Here is a 20402-nt window from a genome sequence, read left to right as displayed (position 1 = left end):
CAGGCCCTTATGGAGAATAATTTTGATGTATGGGCAGAATCGAGCCCTTCTGTTGCACTAAAGAAATATTATTAACTGGTAGTAAAAGGGGAAACATCCAAGCTTTGTATTTCTTTTCTATGACAGTCATCAACAACACTAAATGGATTATGAAGATATTGAATTACAGGTGAAACTACTAGTCTTTGGGGTAAGTCAGCACTGGTTAAATATTTGGTTCAAGATGGGAGAAAATGTCATGTAGAAAGCTTTGTTTATGACCATAAGGAGGAATTTCTGAGCCACTCATCACTGAGTCTGTAACATAGCTCTCTTAAAAAAGTACTGGGGCATCTTTTAGACCCATGGATAGAAATGCAGAGGCATAATCTCATGGTAGAAAACATCCTATTATGTAACATTGGCGAATCAACTCCAATCCTACCATACACCTCAGGAGGCTGAAATCTAGGAACTCATATTCCACATTCTAAATTAAGATATTGGGTCAAGGGAAGGCTGAGGGGAATGCTGGTCACTGCCTGCCTGCCTCCATCATACTATGGCCCCAAAGCATGTGGGAGATAGTTTGACTCTATCTGTGTTATCAGCCTGATCTCCCTTCCTCTTCTGCCACTTCTGAAAGGAGTTGGTGAGAGAAGACAGAAGCAGGGGGAGGCGAGATGAGGGGTGGCCTCTGGAATTGGTGGGAACAGCTTGAAACAAAAACTACAGGGTAAACTCTTGTGCCATTAATTTAGGCTTTAATTTTCCACCATTTCAAGCACTGAGAGCTCCTTTCTGAGAAAAGTTAAAATGGTCTTTTTTTCAATGTCCACTAGTTTGTGGCCATTGTGCTTTTTATTTCCCCTTCTCACAGGCCATCGAGATCCTGAGTGGAGCAATAATTCTGGTTCTGGGTATTTTTCTGGGTTCCATGCAAGGCATATTTAATTTCTTTGGTGACTTCTCTTTCTTTACCTTCTACACAGGCTACCCGATATGGGGCCCTGTGTCTGTGAGTATTCCAGTTCCCCTGAACATAGAGCATTTCTTAGTTACCACTGCTGGAAAAGTGACTGCTCATTAAAGGGTTGTTCTTATGACATTTCAAGGTTGCATACTGCATGTTTGGGTTATAGTTCTTGACACAAACAGATTTTAAAAATAAAAGACCATTATTTCTGATTAAGAGTAATCACATTTGCTGAATATAAGTCTGAAATATTACTTAATAATCATCTATTTAATTATCTATACAAAGAAAATAGATTTGAAAATGACTATTGGTGTATTTCTTTGTAATACAACCAAAAGAGACTTGGTCTGGGAGATAAAAGATTTGCCTACTGATTATTGTCTGAAAATCAGAAGAACAGTTTTCCCTATTTGGGGTGAAATGTAATCTGTAAAAGTGGGATTTGGATCTAGGTAATTTTTAAAATTCATTTATTCTGCTTTGTCATTTCATTACAATTTACCTGAAGGTTAATTTAGTAAAAAGTAGTTAATAGGAATTATTTGTTGTTCAGCCACTTTTTGTTGTTGTTGTTGTTTATTCTGGTATTAGCTAGTAGAACTTTGAGAATTTATACATGTTGAGTCTTGGACAGAATGCAAAAACAAAATTGCTACCCTGTAATCCAATATGAAAAAATTTAGTTGAAAATAGTGAATAAAACATATAATTGTCAAATGAAGAAGAAAGAAATGTGTAATGTCTTTTCCTCTAATTTCTTCATGCTTTCCTTTTTCCAAAATGACTGACCTTCAGATCTCCTTTAAAATGAAATTGCTCTTAATTTGGCCAAAATCTATTGGCCCAAATATGATTTCATATTCTGACCAAAGATTATGTTCTGTTTCTAGATACAGTCCAAAACATGTAATTTGGATTTAACATTTCTGAAATCTTTAGGGAGTTAATATCACTAATTTGAGGGAATAATTAGATTCTGATTTTGTCTAGACAACTGGGGTACATATTAACTCTGCATGATGAATCCTGACTATCTAAATGGAAAACTTCCATATTGTAGAAAATAAAATAATGAAGTGTTTCAATTATTCAATTAGTAAAGTGTTTTCATTTCTCAGAAAGTGAGGTCAGTTTCTCCAAAAAAGAGCCATGGTCATGGAGCCAGAGGTTACTATTCACACAGTAAGATTCAAAATTGACCATTGGATTCCCATTGCTGGAAGCTTCTGTCTTGCTCTGCATCATCTACTGGTCATGGTCTAAGGTCCAGGACATGGCACAAAGCCTTCACATCTGGCCTTACTTCCGAAGATACCCTCATCTCCCCCCTTTCCTCTGCATGCAAGCCCTGCTGTGTGATGACTGTGTGATTCCCTCTATTTGCCCATTCATTCTCTGACTACTCCTTACTAACTGTGTGACTTTGGAAAAGATATTTGAACTTTGCTCCTTCAGATTCCTCATCAAGGTGGTAGAAATAGTATGAAGACATTCTCTTTGTGGAATTAAATACAAAAATTTACATCAAAACCTTAGCTATGATTAACAATTTGAGGGCTTTCTCCAGGCTTGACACATATCTAAGCCCCTTCTATATATTATTTCAATTTATCTCCATACAGCTATAAAGCAAGTAATATTAACATGGGCATACCCATGTCTCTATTTTACAAAAAAGAAAATGAGGCAAAGAGGGTTTGATAATATGGCTTAGAATGAATATGAGCTGAAGATGGGATCATAACACAGAGCATATGCTCTCAATCATGAAGCTACTGTGACTCTGGTGCTTCCTGTGGTAACCTCTTTGCTTTTAGAAATGGAAATCAAAGCCTGTTCCCTCTTATTTAGCCAGAATTCAATAACTGATTTTTTTGTAGCAAGCCTTTGGTCTCACGATTTTGGCAACTTTTTTCATAAACCATATGTTGGCTTGATAAATTGTTTTGAATTTTATGAGGTAAAAAATAAAATGACATTTTGAAAATACCATGAACATGTGGAGAATTCAATTTATCAAAATTAGAGTCATGGAAAAAATAATGTAAATAATAATTTAAAAATTAGTGGATATGTTGATATAGACATTTAGAATTGTAAAAGTTCTTTTAGAACATCTATTCCAACAAATCAAACCTTTATCTGAAGCTAGGGTAAGAATGTCAGAATGATATTAAGTATAGGTATAAGTGTAAATCAATTTTATTTGCATTTAATATAAGCAAAATAATAGTTCCATTATGTATATATATATGTATTTTATGTTTTTAAAGTGTGCACATTCACATAAACCTGCAAAAAGCCAGACATAAAACAAAATGAAAATACTATAAATTTACTCAGTATTTGAACTAATAGAAAATTTTATTTATCTAAAATGACGAGCAACATTGAGTACAATTTTGTGTGCTAGGAAATCAACTTAAAAAACAAGCTTTGTATATCTGTTGCTAGATGTCTGTTAATCAAGGGTGAACCAAGAACAAAGACTGAGACTTATAATTCCTTTATTTGCTTCATTTTCTATTTCCAACAGTTTATTGTTACAGGATCCTCCTCCATTGCAGCTGGGAGAATCCCCAGAAGATCATTGGTAAGATGGCAGTCAGTCCTCTTTTTCTATGATCATAGGTGTAAAATTAAGTTATCCATTAAAAGGAGAGTGGATATTGGTGAATCCAGCTGAGACATTGAATCTCATATAATCACAAGAAAATTAATTTTCTTTTCTTATGGTATTCAGATGATAGAGGTAAAAAACCATATAGATTGTGAAAATGATTACTGGGATGGTTACTGTACATATTTGCTAAATCTGAAGCTCAGCAAAAAGGCTTTTTGATTTTTACGTATTGTTAGATTTGACCAATTCTAATTATTTTGAGTGTACACCCTCCCACCACTAGTTCCACATGGAAAGCCAAACATTCTATCCCTTTAGTGATTCATTAAACAATTACTAAGTCTCTGTTACGTGTGCTCTCTAAATCACCTACCCACTTATACTACGAGTTTATTCACTCCCCTCCTCCCTAGATGGGTATTTCACCATTATATTCTATCCTCAAACACAAATCCTTTTTCTCACATCTTTGCCCTCTGTTGATGATATTGATTCCTATTCTGAGAAACTCAGGGCATTGAACAGAATTTTCAGACCCCTCCTATAACATCCATTTATGAACCAGATTTGTTCCAATTTTTTTTTCCATTCTCACCTCTTACCACAGGGACCTCTCTGAGATTATCATCAAAGCCAGACCTAATGAATACCAGATTCCATTCCTTTTCTTTTTTAAGATTCCATTCCTTTTGCCCACACAAGTGCATCACTCCCATTCTCTTTCCAATATATCTTTTAAATTAGCCTATAAGCATCCACTTACACTCTCAAAAGGAAAAACTATCTTGACCTTATTTTCTCCTGCTGACTACAGGCACCAGGGATTTTCCCTTCTGCTGCTAAACTCTGGAAGAAATTATCTATGCCCCATCTCTGATTCCTGTCTATCCAGGTTTGACTACACACACCCCAATAAGGCTTTCTTCCCTATCACTCCTCTGTACCTATCTTTAAGGTCACTGAAGACTTACACACACAGAGGTCAGCTCTCCATCCTCATCTCCCCTGACCCATGAGCAGTTGTTAGTCCACAGCTGGCCATTCCCACCTTCTCCAGTAATTTCTTCACTTGGCTCCCAGGACACCAGGATTGGCTGGTTTTCATCCTGTCTTTTTAGTTTCTCCTCCTCAACCTCATTTCCTTCTTCTTCTCTCTGGTCTTTTAATGTTCGGGTGCCCCCAACTCAGTCTTTGTCACCTGCTCTGCATGCTCCTTTGGGGAGCTCATTCATTCTCATGGCTTCAAAAGACATCTGTAGGCCCACAGCCCTGAAATAAACAAATGAATAAATACCAGCCTAGGTCTCTCTCCTTAGCATGAGATGGGCATATTGAATTGCTTCCACTTAGAGTTTTAAAAATTCCAAAACTCTACTCCCAATTTTCTTCCTCAGGCCTTCTCCAGTCTCTTGTCTTCCTCATGTCAGCTGATGGGAGCTCCGTCCTTCCAGATTCCAGGCCAAAACCCTTCAAGTTACCCCTGATTCTTCTATGATAATCTTGAACCCAATTTCTCATCAGATCTGGTTGGCACTATGTTCAAGCTGAATCGGAGTCTGACCTTCATCATCTTTGTGCTGATAGTCCCTCATCCAGTCTACCACTGTCTCTCTGCTTGTTTCCTTTCCTGGTCCTCTCTAACCTAGTCTCATTGAGCCATCAGAGTGTTTCCCTTAAAGACATAAATCTAAGTGTGTTGCCCCTTTGCTCAAAGTCCTCTAGGGGCTCTACATTCTCCTCAGAGTGAGAACCACAGTCCTTCCCATGACCTGCCAGGCCCCCTGCTACCTCTGCAGCCTCACTTCCTAATACTGGTTATTCGGTCCCTGCCCTCCAGCCACCTTGCCCTCCTCTTCCCTGGGACACCCCTGAACACTCTGGCCTCAGGGCTCTGAACTCAGTTTTGTGACAATAACTTCCCCCAGATCTGGAGTCCCCCAGCAATTCCCTTACTCTCCCCATGTGTCATTCCTATTTAATGTCACAGGCCTCTACTCCTCTCCCTGATTTATGCCCAGATCCTCCTCACCCCACTCATTATCCATAGTACTTGATTACCTTCAAAATATGTACAATTTACCCGTTAGTGTGCTGAGTTGTTTCCTTTGTCTTTGCCCCAGGAATGTAAGCTCCACAGGGGTGGGATCTTTGTTCATTGATGTTGGCCCAGCATCTGGGAGATTGTGGGTGTGGAAACAACCTTCACTTGGTATTTATTAAAATGAATTTTAGCCAAAGATGAAGTATGCACTGCCTGTAGTAATTTAAAATTCTTATTCTTTTTTTAGATTTTTGTCAGAATTGGAAGGTACCTTGTCAGTGCTGTAATCACAGTAGTTGGGGTTGTTTTGCTCTCAGTAAATTTATTCCTTACTAATGAGTGGTTGAAGAATTGCCCGTTGTCAGGATCGCCAGAGTTATGCCATTACATGGGCACTTCAAACAACGTATGTTTTTGAAAATTGTATTTTATTATATGTTTAAAAATTATGTTTAATTATAGAATGTTTCAAGCAACCTAAAATATACAGAAAAATAATATATCAGGTTTCATGTTTCCTGGATTTGAATCTTGGCTTGCCACTTACCAGCTCTAGCATGAAGGGCAAATTAGATAACCTCTCTAGGTTTCAACTTTCTTGTCTCTGAAATGAGGATGGTAGAGTACCAAGCTCACAGGGGTGCTATAAGGATTAAATAAGTTAATATTTGATAAGCAATTAAAACACTGTGTTACATTATTATTATTGTTACCACTACCACTGTTACACTCCCCAGAGATAGTAAAATTTTTAAAGATTTTATTTCACATCTTGCTTAATAAAATTAATAAGGGAGATTTATAATTTTTCTGTGTTCTGGGATTTTCAAGTAATGACTCACTGAAGTTTGGAATGACTTCACTTTTGAATTTATTTGAGTGTGTGATTTTCAAAGGGAAGATCTTCAATACCTTCCCAGATTGTTTTGTTGTTGTTGGTATAGGACCTTTTCTGAGATCACTTAGTAATTAATATCTTCCTTTAAACTTGTCCACTTTCTCCATGATGATTTGAGCTGTTCTTACTGACTCCTCACCCTTCTGTTTGCTGACACTGCTCATGGAAGCTGCTGTCCTCATTTTCTTTATTTTATTTTGAATTGTCTTAGTTTATATTTATATGACTCTTATTTTTTCCTGGATTTTGGGGTTTTTCCCTCCTGAGCCATTTTGTATTTGCTTCTTCAAGGGGCTCAGAGATAATGGAAGGGTCACAAATGTAGTGCATTTGTGTTTAATATCTTAGTATTTTCATTTCCAGGGATATTTAAATGCCCTAATACCATACAACATACTATTAATGAAATAGTGAGGGGTCATTTTTTTCCATTTTCCTGAGCTATTTACTCATCTCCTTAGTTTTTACTGTTACTCAAATTAGTAGATGTTGGTATTAGGATCAGAATTTTGCCTTCATAGCTTCTTCCCACATGATTACTTCACATGGGTTGATAGACAAATAGAATGCGTCATTCTCTCCTGAGACAATGTTTCCATGCTTTTACACTGGCACTGTGTCTCTTATGGAGTGTTCGTCTGTATCTGTGTCTTCAACCTAACTTATGGTTCACTTTGCTCATTTTATGGAAAGGAGATATTTCAGTTTAGTTTCCTGGTGACATTTTTTTTCCTATGAATTTGTACTGGGTCTGATATAAGGTATTTTATCCCTTAGGGCCTGCTGTCACTAATGCTGTTCTTTACCTTGTTGGAATTCTGGGTAACTACCTCTACAGCAATTACGTGGTTGACAGCAGTTGCACGGCAAAGGTGAGTTTGTTTAAATGACTAACAGTTCACACTGTCTGAGCCTCTCTCTAGGGTTTGAGGGTTTTTTTGACTCTTACAATTGTAAAGAAAATTTTATGTGTTAATGATTTGTGAGGTTTCTGGAATTCAAGATGGTACAAGTGTGAATGATGAAATGAAGGCTGGAGAAGAATTCTGGTGTGAAAACACAAGAGGACACAGTGTATTTAATATCTAAGAGCATACTTTTTTATACAGAGAGAATTGAGTTTAATTATTTTCTTGTAAGTTGTCACTTCCTACTTGTATACTAAGGAAAAAATCATGAACTTTGTAGGTAATTAAAAATTGTAGGTAATTTTACTGTAAAATGAGAATATTTTCATTCTCTTCTGATGTTTGCTCTGAGGACTATGTATATAATACTTTGCCACAGTAAGAATCACTAAATGAATATTATTAGTGATGATCATAATGAAAATAGGAAGGGATGGGAAGAGAGGGAGGCAGTGATCCTAATCTTGGAGACTGATGTTGTTTTATTTAACAGGCTATTTCTGTACTATCAAGCCAGGAGATTCGGGGCTGGCTTCAGAAGAGTAAAAATCTGAAAGCAAAGAAATTCAACCTCGGATCTGCAATAGATCACAGCTCCATCCAAGAACCAGGAGAACATGAGCCCATGAAAAGCAATCCTTCTCTCAGGGCATGAGAAACTTGGACATTTTACTCAATCCTTTCTCTTCTACCTATGAATCCACTGGTGTGTCCTGATTTGGAAGGACAAACATGCTTCTTTAGACATTATTGGTTTTTTAACTTCTATATCACACTCCAAATTTGTTCTCACAAATCAGTTCTCTTTCTTCTTAACCACCTTCTCCATTGCTTTATAAGATTTGAAGGTAGGCAGAACAAAACCTGTCCCATGTATGCTTTCTTAAATATAACTTGTAACTTCCCAATGAGAAAGAAAATGGGTCAGAATTTTTTAAAAATTAATTAATTTATTTTGTTGTCATTAATCTACAATTACATGAAGAATATTATGTTTACTAGGGTCCCCCCTTCACCAAATCCCCCCAACAAACCCCATTACAGTATTGTCCATCGGCATAGTAAGATGCTGTAGAATCACTACTTGTCTTCTCTGTGTTGCACAGCCCTCCCCGTGCCGCCCCCACATTATACATGCTAATCGTAATGTCCGCTTTCTTTTTCCCCACCCTTATCCCTCCCTTCCCTCCCTTTCTCCCCAGTCTCTTTCCCTTTGGTAACTGTTAGTCTATTCTTAGGTTCTATGATTCTGCTGCTGTTTTGTTCCTTCAGTCTTTCTTTGTTCCTATAGTCTTGGGTTTGGGGTGAGTCTCTTGTAAGCAGCATAGAGATGGGTCTTGCTTTTTTATCCATTATATTACTCTGTGTCTTTTGATTGGTGCATTCAGTCCATTTACATTTAGGGTGACTATTGAAAGATATGTACTTATTACCATTGCAGGCTTTAGATTCATAGTTACCAAAGGTTCAATGTTAGCTTCTTTACTGTCTTACAGTTTAACTTAACTCACTTATTGAGGTATTTTAAACACTGTCTGGTGATTCTTTATATTTCTACCTTCTTATTCCTCCTCCTCTGTTCTTTGTAGGTTGGTTGTTTTATTCTGTGCTCTTTTGTGCTTCCTTTAACTGCTTTTGTGGGTAGTTGATTTTATTTTCTGCCTTTAGTTAGTATTTGGTTGGTCTGCTTTCTTTGCTGTGATTTTATTTTCTCTGGTGACATCTGTTTACTCTTAGGAGTGCTTCCATCTAGAGAAGTCCCTCTAAAATACTCTGTAGAGGTGGTTTGTGGGAGGCAAATTCCCTCAACTTTTGCTTGTCTGGGAATTGTTTAATCCCTCCATCATATTTAAATGATAATCCTGCTGGATACAGTATTCTTGGTTCCAGGCCCTTCTGTTTCATTGCATTAAATATATCATGCCATTCTCTTCTGGCCTGTATTGTTTCTGTTGAGAAGTCTGATGATAGCCTGATGGGTTTTCCTTTGTAGGTGACCTTTTCCCTCTCTCTAGCTGCCTTTAAAACTCTGTCCTTGTCCTTGATCTTTGCCATTTTAATTATTATGTGTCTTGGTGTTGTCCTCCTTGGGTCCTTTCTGTTGGGAGTTCTGTATACTTCCATGGTCAGATCAATTATTTCCTTACCCAGTTTCGGGAAGTTTTCAGCAATTATTTCTTCAAACACTCTTTCTATTCCTTTTTCTCTCTCTTCTTCTTCTGGTACCCCTATAATGTGAATATTGTTCCTTTTGGATTGGCCACACAGTTCTCTTAATATTGTTTCATTCCTGGAGATCCTTTTATCTCTCTCTGCATCAGCTTCTATGTATTCCTTTTCTCTGGTTTCTATTCCATCAATGGCCTCTTGCATCTTATCCATTCTGTTTATAAATCCTTCCAGAGATTGTTTCATTTCTGTAATCTCCCTCCGGACATCTGTAATCTCCCTCTGGACTTCATCCCTTAGCTCTTGCATATTTCTCTGCAGCTCCATCAGCATGGTTATGAGCTTTATTTTTAATTCTTTTTCAGGAAGACTGGTTAGGTCTATCTCCTTCTCAGGAGGGTTTGCCTCTGTGATCTTGGCCTGTATCAATTTCTTCTGCCTTTTCATGGCGATAGATATATTTGTGGAGAGCTGGCACATGTGTTGGGTAAGAGAAAGTCCCTTCTTGCCAGTTTGTGGCCTTCCTCTCCTGGGAGAACAGCGGCCTCTAGCGGCTTGTGCTGGGCAGTTGCGTGCACACAGGGCTTCTGATCTTGCCCGGCCACTATGGAGTTTATTTAGCTCTGCAGTTGCTGTGGGCGTGGCCTGCCTCAGGCTGCTTCTCCAATATGGCGGACCCGTGTTGGAGTGGGAACAGGCAGAAGGCTGTTTATCACAGTGAGGGGCCGAGCTGCGCTGTGGGGGTTCAGGTACCCAGAGTTCCCTGGGATTCCCAGCTGCTGGGCTAGGTGTCCCGGGGCACTTCTATCCAGCTGTGGGGTCCCTGTCCCTTTAAGACTTCCAAAAAGCACTCGCTTTTCTTTGTCCCGGGTGCGCCAGTTGTGGGAACCCACTCAAAGGTCTTACTGTCCTGTTTCCCTAGTTTCCAGCACCCCACGCACGCACTGTGTCTGCGCTCTGGTGAGGATGGCTGGGGCTGGATGATTAGCAGTGATGGGTTCCCTCTCCCTCCCCGATCGGACTGCTCTCCTTCTGCCGGGAGCTGGGGGGAGGGGTGCTTGGGTCCTGCTGGGCTGGGGCTTGTATCTTACCCCCTTCATGAGGCGCTGGGTTCTTGCAGGTGTGGATGTGGTCTGGCTGTTGTCCTGTGTCTTCTGGTCTCTCTTTTAGGATTAGTTGTATTTGTTGTAGTTTCAAAAATACATATGGTTTTGGAAGGAGATTTCCGCTGCTCTACCCATGCCGCCATCTTGGTTCTCTTTCAGATACTTTTCATTACAGAAAAATGCTTCTTGACTGTAGCTGATATGAGCATTGCAAAATCTGTCAAATTAAAATTCACCAGCATCATTAAGATAAATTTTCACTGTATTTGTGGTAAGAAGATTAAGCCTCAGAGGTTTTATTCCAATCATCTCTTGAGATACGTGTGTGCCCTCCTTCATAATGATGATCTAGATTTGGGGCTTTAGAGCAAGATAAACATTTGTTCTTCAAAGGGTGATGAGAAGAAGAAAGAAGTAAAGAATAAGGGCTTGAGACTCTCACAGATCCGATTTAGATACTGATACTGCCACATTGCCTGTGTGAATTTGAGCAAGTTAATTAACCTCTGACTTAGATTTCCTCATCTGTAATGGGTATAATAATGTCAACCTCCTCCTCAGGTGTCATGAGGGGTAAGTAGAGGCACAGTAAATGTGAGGGGCACCCCCCCTGCCTGCTGATGCTGACACTGCTGGTCTTGCTGCGGCAGGTGAGGCTGAGGAGGGATGTGTCCCATGTGCAGGGAGGATGGCAGCCCCTCCCACCTCTGCGGTGGCCCCTTCTACACCCTCCTGTGATGTCAGCGGCTGTCTTTTCAAGGTGGTGATTTGATGTTAAAGCTCTGTCTGATACATTTGGTTTTTTGTTTATAAATGAACTGCTGAAATGCCTGTATTTCAAATTTATAAGTTAATTTCCCTCTCTTGATACTAAACTGAGTCTCCACAATGTTTGTAGTTCATAGCCATAAATTACTCTTAGCTCCTGTTGACCATATGAGCAAAGATTCTTCCACATTCTTCTTCACTAATTCTTGCTTCTCTTCAAACACACACACACACACACGCACACACACACACAAACATTTTGTTTGTTAATCCATCTAGGGAGAGCTTCCTCTGTGCCATGTGCTGTGCTGGGATTTGGCATATGATACAGAATGATGTATAGTCTCTGCTCACAAGCTGCTCCTAGTGGGAGATATAGACCCACAGGAAATGTGTTATTAACATGGAGTAATAAGAGCTATAATAGAGTATAGGAATCTCTGGAGGCACATAGGAAGGGCTTCTAACACAGGTTACAGGGGATGTCAGTGACAATTTTTTAGACTTTTCTTCTGTACTGACATCTTAAGGTGTGTGGGAGTCAGCACCATGAAGGGGAAAAGAAAAAGGGGAAGACATGCAAGTGTCTAATTGGGGGCTTTGAGGATGTTTCGGAAACTAACTAGAGAATTTAATGTGTTTGACTTTGATGTATGAGGGGCACATCACAAGATATAAGTTTTGAGAGAGAAGTGTATGCATCACAGAAGATTGAAACAGACAACTCTGAGAGTTAAGATACAATTGAAAATTTATGAGTGGTATTGACTTATACTGACTTATAAGAGCTGATTCTAAATTTTCTGGAAGCACAAGTCAACATATTCTTTGTTGTTTGAAATTGGCTTAGGTGGGAGTATTCACACCTCAAAGTGACAAAATCCACAATCACATTCCCACCCTGACTCTCTCCTTCCACCATGGAAAGCCAGCTGATAAATATTTACCAATACTGCCACTGAATAAGTGTGGACAGGCCATGTACTTATTTAAAATTCAGAAATATCATTATACTTGCAACGTATAGTGTATTGGAAGCAATAAGTGGAGAGGTTGACTAGGAGTCTGATAAAGTAAACCAAGAAAATGATGGATATACATTGACTTCAGTAGAAAAAAAGGTATTTATGCTAATATTTATATTATCATCTTTCATTATTAAATTCAAGTTTTCTCTTTCTATTATTTTGTAAATACATTATTTCTTTGTATTTTTCAAAAGCTATCTATTAACAAATTTTGATCAAAACATACTGATGGTCTGTAGTAGACACTGTGATTGCCTCTCGAGCATCCATTCTTTCTATCCCCAGATTGATGGAAACCTTGAGTTTTTGGTGGAGTTAACCTCACCCTGTGCTTAGGGAGACACCATGATAGCTCGAAACCCATCAGCATAATTCCATTCATGATTGTGTTAGCCCGTGAAATTACTCTTGACCAGGGCTTGATTCAGTTATAGAGCCCTCCTTATTAAATTGGAGATTTCTTTTGACAAATATGAAATATGATCTTCCCTTTGATCATATTTGTGAATTAAGATACAAGTAAAACTAGTAGCTATTAGCTGCCATGACAAAAACCCACCTAAGTACTAAGCTGAAGGCAACAAAAGACCATTTCAGAAAGTAGAAATCAAACTCTAACCTAGAGGAACTCAGAGAAATGATGGTGGAACAGGACAGCAAGGTGAAGACTTCCTCCCATGTACACACCATGGAAGCAACTATGGCAAATACAACTAACCCTTAAAATGGCCCGAACACTGCAGAACAGAGCGTCTACTCCTGGTGAAAAAACAGGACTACATTAAGAAGGATAAAGGGGGAGAGCCATGGTTGATCAGGATGCATACCCTTCCCCTGTCCCCACCCACAAGCAGGAGGGGGGAGATGATAAATGCTCAGGAATCTGGCACGCCTGGTCCTGGAGATATGCTCTGGGAACAGAAGTCTACACTGAATTGGACTTTGGTCATTAACAGGGCTGGAACCAGGGAGAGTTGGAGCCAAAACTCCTGTTGCTTGTGGAGGACAGGCACACTCTGTCAGTCCCGCTGAGACCCAACAGCAGTAGCAAGTGTGCCAGAGGGTGGGGGTCAATGGGAACGCTCTCTGGAAGAGAAAGGGCAGGGGGAAGATGCCTTCCCAGCTCTCGCTCAGACCAACTATTAGGTGCTTATGCGAACCAGCTTTAAATGTTACATTTTCCTCATTGGTGAACATCACTGCACACCCACCCCACCTGGTCCACTTGGCCCAGCAGTTGTCTGATTTGCTGCCTGGCAAGTGGAGGGCAGATCACACTTTCCCAGCTTCCTTGGCCCTCCCTAGGTCCACCTGGTCAGGTGTTTGTGGGAACCAGCTCTGAAACTTTCCAGAGTTCCAGAGCCTTCCTTGCTAGAGGCTCAGCCCTGTGGTGGTGCTTCTCTGCTTACCTCCCTGCCTGGTACTCTTGGCCCAGCAGCTGGCTGCCATTGCTGACTGTCAGGCAGAGGACAGCCCCACCCACAATGACTCCTAGCAGAAGAACCTCACATGACATGAAGGGCATGCAGAGGGGATCTGTGGAGATCAGTTACTCCTGGCAGACAGAAAGGTGGGCTCCACTACAGCCCACCACCAGCACCTGTGGCTCAGCTGCAAAAGAGAACCAGGCACTGGTGAGGAGTCTTGAGCTTTTGGGAACCATGGGATGTGCATTTCATAAAGCCATTACTTTCAAGAGTAGGAAGCATAGTTGATCTATCCAATAAAAGGAAGAAACACAGAAACCCAGATAAAACGAGGAGGCAGAGAAATGTGTTCCAAATAAAAGAAGGAGATAAAACACCAGGTAAAGAAATAAATGAAAGAGGTTAGCAATCTTGTTCATAAAGAATTAAGTAACAATCATAAAGATGCTCGCTCATTCACCTGGGGAAAAGACTCATGATCTCAGCAAGAACTTCAACAAAGAGAAAACATGAAAAGAGCCACTCAGAGATGTAGAATATAATAACTGAAATGAAAAATAGAGTAGAGGGAATGAATAGCAGACTGCAGGAAGCAGAGGAAGAAATCAGTGTGATAGAAAATAAAGAACAGAAGAGTAACCAAGCTGTTAGTAACCTTCCCCATGATCTACCTATACTGTGATTGTGAATTATAGCGCCCCTTAATCCCCTTCTCCCTCCCCACCCACCACTCAAATACTCTCCTTTGGTAACCACTAGTCTCTTCTTGGAGTCTGTGAGTCTGTTGCTATTTTGTTCCTTCAGTTTTGCTTTGTTGTTATACTCCACAAATGAGGGAAATCACTTGATATTTCTCTTTCTCCATCTGGCTTATTTCACTGAGCAAAATACCCTTGAGATCCATTCATGTTGTTGCAAATGGCAAGATTTCTTTTCTTTTTATGGCTGAATAATATTTTGCTGTGTATATGTACCACCTATTCTTTATCCATTCATCTTTTTATTTTATTTTATTTTATTTTGGTATCATTAATATAAAATCACATGAGCAACATTGTGGTTACTAGATTCCCCCCATTAACAAGTCCCCACCACATACCCCATTACAGTCACTGTCCATCAGCATAGTAAGATGCTACAGAATCACTACGTGTCTTCTCTGTGCTATACTGCCTTCCCCGTGCTGGCCCCCCACTACATTATGTGTGCTAATTGTAATGCCCTTTATTGCCCTTCTCCCTCCCTTCCCACCTACCCTCCCCAGTCCCTTTCCCTTTGGTAATTATTAGTCCATTCTTGGGTTCTGTGAGTCTGCTGCTGTTCTTTTTTTTTGTAGATAATTATTTTTTATTGAAGGGTAGTTGACACACAGTATTACATTAGCTTCAGGTGTACAACACAGTGATTCAACATTTATATACATGATAATCCTAGCTACCAGCTATCACCATACAAAGTTGTTACAATATTTTGACTATATTCCTTATGCTATATATTACATCCTGGTTAATTATTTATTTTACAATTGGAAGTGTGTACTTTTTTTTTTTTGAGAGGGCATCTCTCATATTTATTGATCAAATGGTTGATAACAGCAATAAAATTCTGTGTAGGGGAGTCAATGCACAGTCCCCAGGAATGGGTTGTATTAATTTGTCTGATTTCTCTCAGACTGTTCAAGTTCAGTTGGACAATATCCACCATGTGTTTCTATCACACTGCACAATCATTAATCCACCCCAAGCCTAATTTTCATCAGTCTTTAATCTTCTGAAGCATAATGAACAAGCTCTTACATGGAGAACAAATTCTTACATAGTGAATAAGTTACATGGTGAACAGTGCAAGGGCAGTCATCGCAGAAACTTTTGGTTTGCTCATGCATTATGAACTATAAACAATCAGTTCAAATATGAATACTCATTTGATTTTTATACCTGATTTATATGTGGATACCACATTTCTCTCTTTATTATTATGATTTTTAATAAAATGCTGAGGTGGTAGGTAGATACAAGATAAAGGTAGAAAACATAGTTTAGTGTTGTAAGAGAGCAAATGTAGATGATCAGGTGTGTGTCTGTAGACTATGTGTTAATCCAAGCTAGACAAGGGCAATAAAACATCCACGTATGCAGAAGATTTCTCTCAGAATGGGGGGGTGAGGTTCTAAGCCTCACCTCTGTTGATCCCCAATTTCTCACCTGAAGACCCCCCTGCGACTGTGCCTGTCTTAGGTTGTTCCTCCCTTGAGGAATCTTACCCGTCTCTGGCTAATCTGTCATCTTCCGGGGCCATACAGGGAAATGTAAAGTTGGTAAGTGAGAGAGAAGCCTTATTGTTTGAAAAGGTTAGCTTTTTACTTCTTTGCATATTTATGCCCTGTAGCTTCTATGCCCAGCATTTGTCTTGAGGTATCTTTACCACTTGAAAGAATTACGATACTCGGTAAATTCGATATGAGGCACGAATTCTATTTAAGGGTTGTAATTAGGAAGGAAGAAGAAAAGCTAGAGAAGTAGCAGGCAGAAGAAAACTTGGGAAGATTGATTATTTCTTTGACATATCTTCTTGTAGAGTAACTTCAGCATGGATAGGTTTTAAACTACTAATTAAATTTTGCACACACATTAACATAATAGGAGTACAGTTACATAACCAAAGCAGACCTATAATTACCAGCCATCTCCAGTGAAACCAAGAAAACCAGTTAGGCACCTTAGGCATTTGTGAAAACTTATCTATGATATGGTGGATATTGTCCAACTGAACTTGAACAGTCTGAGAGAAATCAGACAAATTAAAACAACCCATTCCTGGGGACTGTTCACATCCCATATGTTCTTTTAACAGTAGATAGTCTGTAGTTGTAAGATTTTGGAGCGCTACAATTTGCACTTCTCCTAATTCTTGGTTGAGTTTCAACAGTATAGATCCAGTCAAATTTGTTGTTTTACTGTATGCACAGGCCGGCTTAGATATCTCCTTCTTCATTCCCATGGCAAGTCCAGGAGCTGGTGGGATGAGTGCATCTACAGCTGTAGCAGCATGTGGATCTTTGTTGGGGTTTTTTGATGATCATCTTCTGGTATGAGTCTTCCAGAGAGTGCTGATGTTGGAAGTTCTTTTTCATATCGTATCTTAGTTCACTTTTGGGGTAGCTAAATTTGGCTTTGATCCTCTGTATAAACACAAACAGACCCTTTGCCTACACTTTTATATGCACTTTATACCATTGTGTAGAACTCATTGGTGGCCACCACACAGGAACTGCTTTTTTTTTTTGTTATCGTTAATCTACACTTACATGATGAATATTATGTTTACTAGGCTCTCCCCTATACCAGGTCCCCCCTATAAACCCCTTTACAGTCACTGTCCATCAGCATAGCAAAATGTTGTAGAATCCCTACTTGCCTTCTCTGTGTTGTACAGCCCTCCCCTTTCTCCCACCCCACCATGCTTGCTAATATTAATACCCCCTCCTTCTCCCCCCCTTATCCCTCCCTACCCACCCATCCTCCCCAGTCCCTTTCCCTTTGGTACCTGTTAGTCCATTCTTGAGTTCTGTGATTCTGCTGCTGTTTTGTTCCTTCAGTTTTTCCTTTGTTCTTATACTCCACAGATGAGTGAAATCATTTGGTATTTCTCTTTCTCCACTTGGCTTATTTCACTGAGCATAATACCCTCCAGCTCCATCCATGTTGCTGCAAATGGTAGGATTTTCCCTTTTCTTATGGCTGAGTAGTATTCCATTGTGTATATGTACCACATCTTCTTTATCCATTCATCTACCGATGGACATATAGGTTGCTTCCAATTCTTGGCTATTGTAAACAGTGCTGCGATAAACGTAGGGGTACATTGGTCTTTATCAAACTTGATTACTGCATCCTTAGGGTAAATTCCTAGGAGTGGAATTCCTGGGTCAAGTGGTAAGTCTGTTTTGAGCATTTTGATGTACCTCCATACTGCTTTCCACAATGGTTGAACTAATTTACATTCCCACCAGCAGTGTAGGAGGGTTCCCCTTTCTCCACAGCGTCGCTGACATTTGTTTTTGTTTGTCTTTTGGATGGCAGCCATCCTTACTGGTGTGAGGTGATACCTCATTGTAGTTTTAATTTGCATTTCTCTGATAATTAGCAATGTGGAGCATCTTTTCATGTGTCTGTTGACCATCTGTATTTCTTTTTTGGAGAACTGTCTGTTCAGTTCCTCTGCCCATTTTTTAATTGGGTTATTTGTTTTGTGTTTGTTGAGGCGTGTGAGCTCTTTATATATTCTGGACATCAAGGCTTTATCGGATCTTTCATTTTCAAATATATTCTCCCATACTGTAGGGTTCCTTTTTGTTCTATTGATGGTGTCTTTTGCTGTACAGAAGCTTTTCAGCTTAACATAGTCCCACTTGTTCATTTTTGCTGTTGTTTTCCTTGCCTGGGAAAATATGTTCAAGAAGAGGTCACTCATGTTTATGTCTAAGAGGTTTTTGCCTATGTTTTCTTCCAAGAGTTTAATGGTTTCGTGACTTACATTCAGGTCTTTGATCCATTTTGAGTTTACTTTTGTATATGGGGTTAGACAATGGTCCAGTTTCATTCTCCTACATGTAGCTGTCCAGTTTTGCCAGCACCATCTGTTGAAGAGACTGTCATTTCGCCATTGTATGTCCATGGCTCCTTTATCAAATATTAATTGACCGTATATGTCTGGGTTAATGTCTGGATTCTCTAGTCTGTTCCATTGGTCTGTGGCTCTGTTCTTGTGCCAGTACCAAATTGTCTTGATTACTATGGCTTTATAGTAGAGCTTGAAGTTGGGGAGTGAGATCCCCCCTACTTTATTCTTCTTTCTCAGGATTGCTTTGGCTATTCGGGGTCTTTGGTGTTTCCATATGAATTTTCGAATTATTTGTTCCAGTTCATTGAAGAATGTTGCTGGTAGTTTCATAGGGATTGCATCAAATCTGTATATTGCTTTGGGCAGGATGGCCATTTTGACGATATTAATTCTTCCTAGCCACGAGTATGGGATGAGTTTCCATCTGTTAGTGTCCCCTTTAATTTCTTTTAAGAGTGACTTGTAGTTTTCAGAGTATAAGTCTTTCACTTCTTTGGTTAGGTTTATTCCTAGGTATTTTATTTTTTTTGATGCAATTGTGAATGGAGTTGTTTTCCTGATTTCTCTTTCTGTTGGTTCATTGTTAGTGTATAGGAAAGCCACGGATTTCTGTGTGTTGATTTTGTATCCTGCAACTTTGCTGTATTCCGATATCAGTTCTAGTAGTTTTGGGGTGGAGTCTTTAGGGTTATTTATGTACAGTATCATGTCATCTGCAAATAGTGACAGTTTAACTTCTTCTTTACCAACCTGGATTCCTTGTATTTTTTTTTGTCTTATTGCTATGGCTAGGACCTCCAGTACTATGTTAAATAACAGTGGGTAGAGTGAGCATTCCTGTCTAGTTCCTGATCTCAGAGGAAAAGCTTTCAGCTTCTTGCTGTTCAATATAATGTTGGCTGTGAGTTTATCATAAATGGCCTTTATTATGTTGAGGTACTTGCCCTCTATTCCCATTTTGCTGAGAGTTTTTACATGAATGGATGTGGAACTTTGTCAAATGCTTTTTCAGCATCTATGGAGATGATCATGTGGTTTTTGTCTTTCTTTTTGTTGATGTGGTGGATGATGTTGATGGACTTTCGAATGTTGTGCCATCCTTGCATCCCTGGGATGAATCCCACTTGGTCATGGTGTATGATCCTTTTGATCATTGTATTTTTGAATTCGGTTTGCTAATATTTTGTTGAGTATTTTTGCATCTACGTTCATCAGGGATATTGGTCTGTAGTTTTCTTTTTTGGTGGGGTCTTTGCCTGGTTTCGGTATTAGGGTGATGTTAGCTTCATAGAATGAGTTTGGGAGTGTCCCCTCCTCTTCTATTTTTCGGAAAACTTTAAGGAGAATGGGTATTATGTCTTCCCTGTATGTCTGATAAAATTCCGAGGTGAATCCATCTGGCCCGGGGGTTTTGTTCTTTGGTAGTTTTTTGATTACCTCTTCAATTTCGTTGCTGGTAATTGGTCTGTTTAGATTTTCTGTTTCTTTCTGGGTCAATCGTGGAAGGTTGTATTTTTCTAGGAAGTTGTCCATTTCTCCTAGGTTTCCCAGCTTGTTAGCATATAGGTTTTCATAGTATTCTCTAATAATTCTTTGTATTTCTGTGGGGTCCGTCGTGATTTTTCCTTTCTCATTTCTGATACTGTTGATTTGTGTTGACTCTCTTTTCCTCTTAATAAGTCTGGCTAGAGGCTTATCTATTTTGTTTATTTTCTCGAAGAACCAGTTCCTGGTTTCATTGATTTTTGCTATTGTTTTATTCTTCTCAATTTTATTTATTTCTTCTCTGATCTTTATTATGTCCCTCCTTCTGCTGACCTTAGGCCTCATTTGTTCTTCTTTTTCCAATTTCG

At 39.4% G+C, this 20402-nt stretch overlaps 1 protein-coding gene across 3 annotated transcripts in view; it reads left to right on the top strand.

The window, feature by feature from the left end:
* Positions 1-20402, top strand: part of LOC118922228 (membrane-spanning 4-domains subfamily A member 3-like) — a 42770-nt gene that overhangs the window by 2417 nt on the left and 19951 nt on the right. Inside the window, exons 2-7 of one of the 3 annotated variants that reach the window (XM_057507032.1) lie at positions 127-190; positions 860-997; positions 3495-3551; positions 5870-6028; positions 7298-7392; positions 7922-8431. The exons of 1 other annotated variant lie outside the window; for it this stretch is intronic. In XM_057507032.1, the coding sequence (XP_057363015.1) occupies positions 143-190; positions 860-997; positions 3495-3551; positions 5870-6028; positions 7298-7392; positions 7922-7982 (558 nt within the window). In that variant the 5' untranslated portion in view covers positions 127-142 and the 3' untranslated portion in view covers positions 7983-8431. Of the gene's footprint in view, positions 1-126; positions 191-859; positions 998-3494; positions 3552-5869; positions 6029-7297; positions 7393-7921; positions 8432-20402 lie in introns of those variants that run through there. One more of the 3 variants, XM_057507035.1, reaches the window with a different exon arrangement.

This window comes from Manis pentadactyla, chromosome 9 (assembly GCF_030020395.1).
Source record: "Manis pentadactyla isolate mManPen7 chromosome 9, mManPen7.hap1, whole genome shotgun sequence".
NCBI lineage: Eukaryota > Metazoa > Chordata > Mammalia > Pholidota > Manidae > Manis > Manis pentadactyla.
Note: the sequence above shows the minus strand (reverse complement) of the source record. Positions and strands in the feature narration are given on the sequence as shown.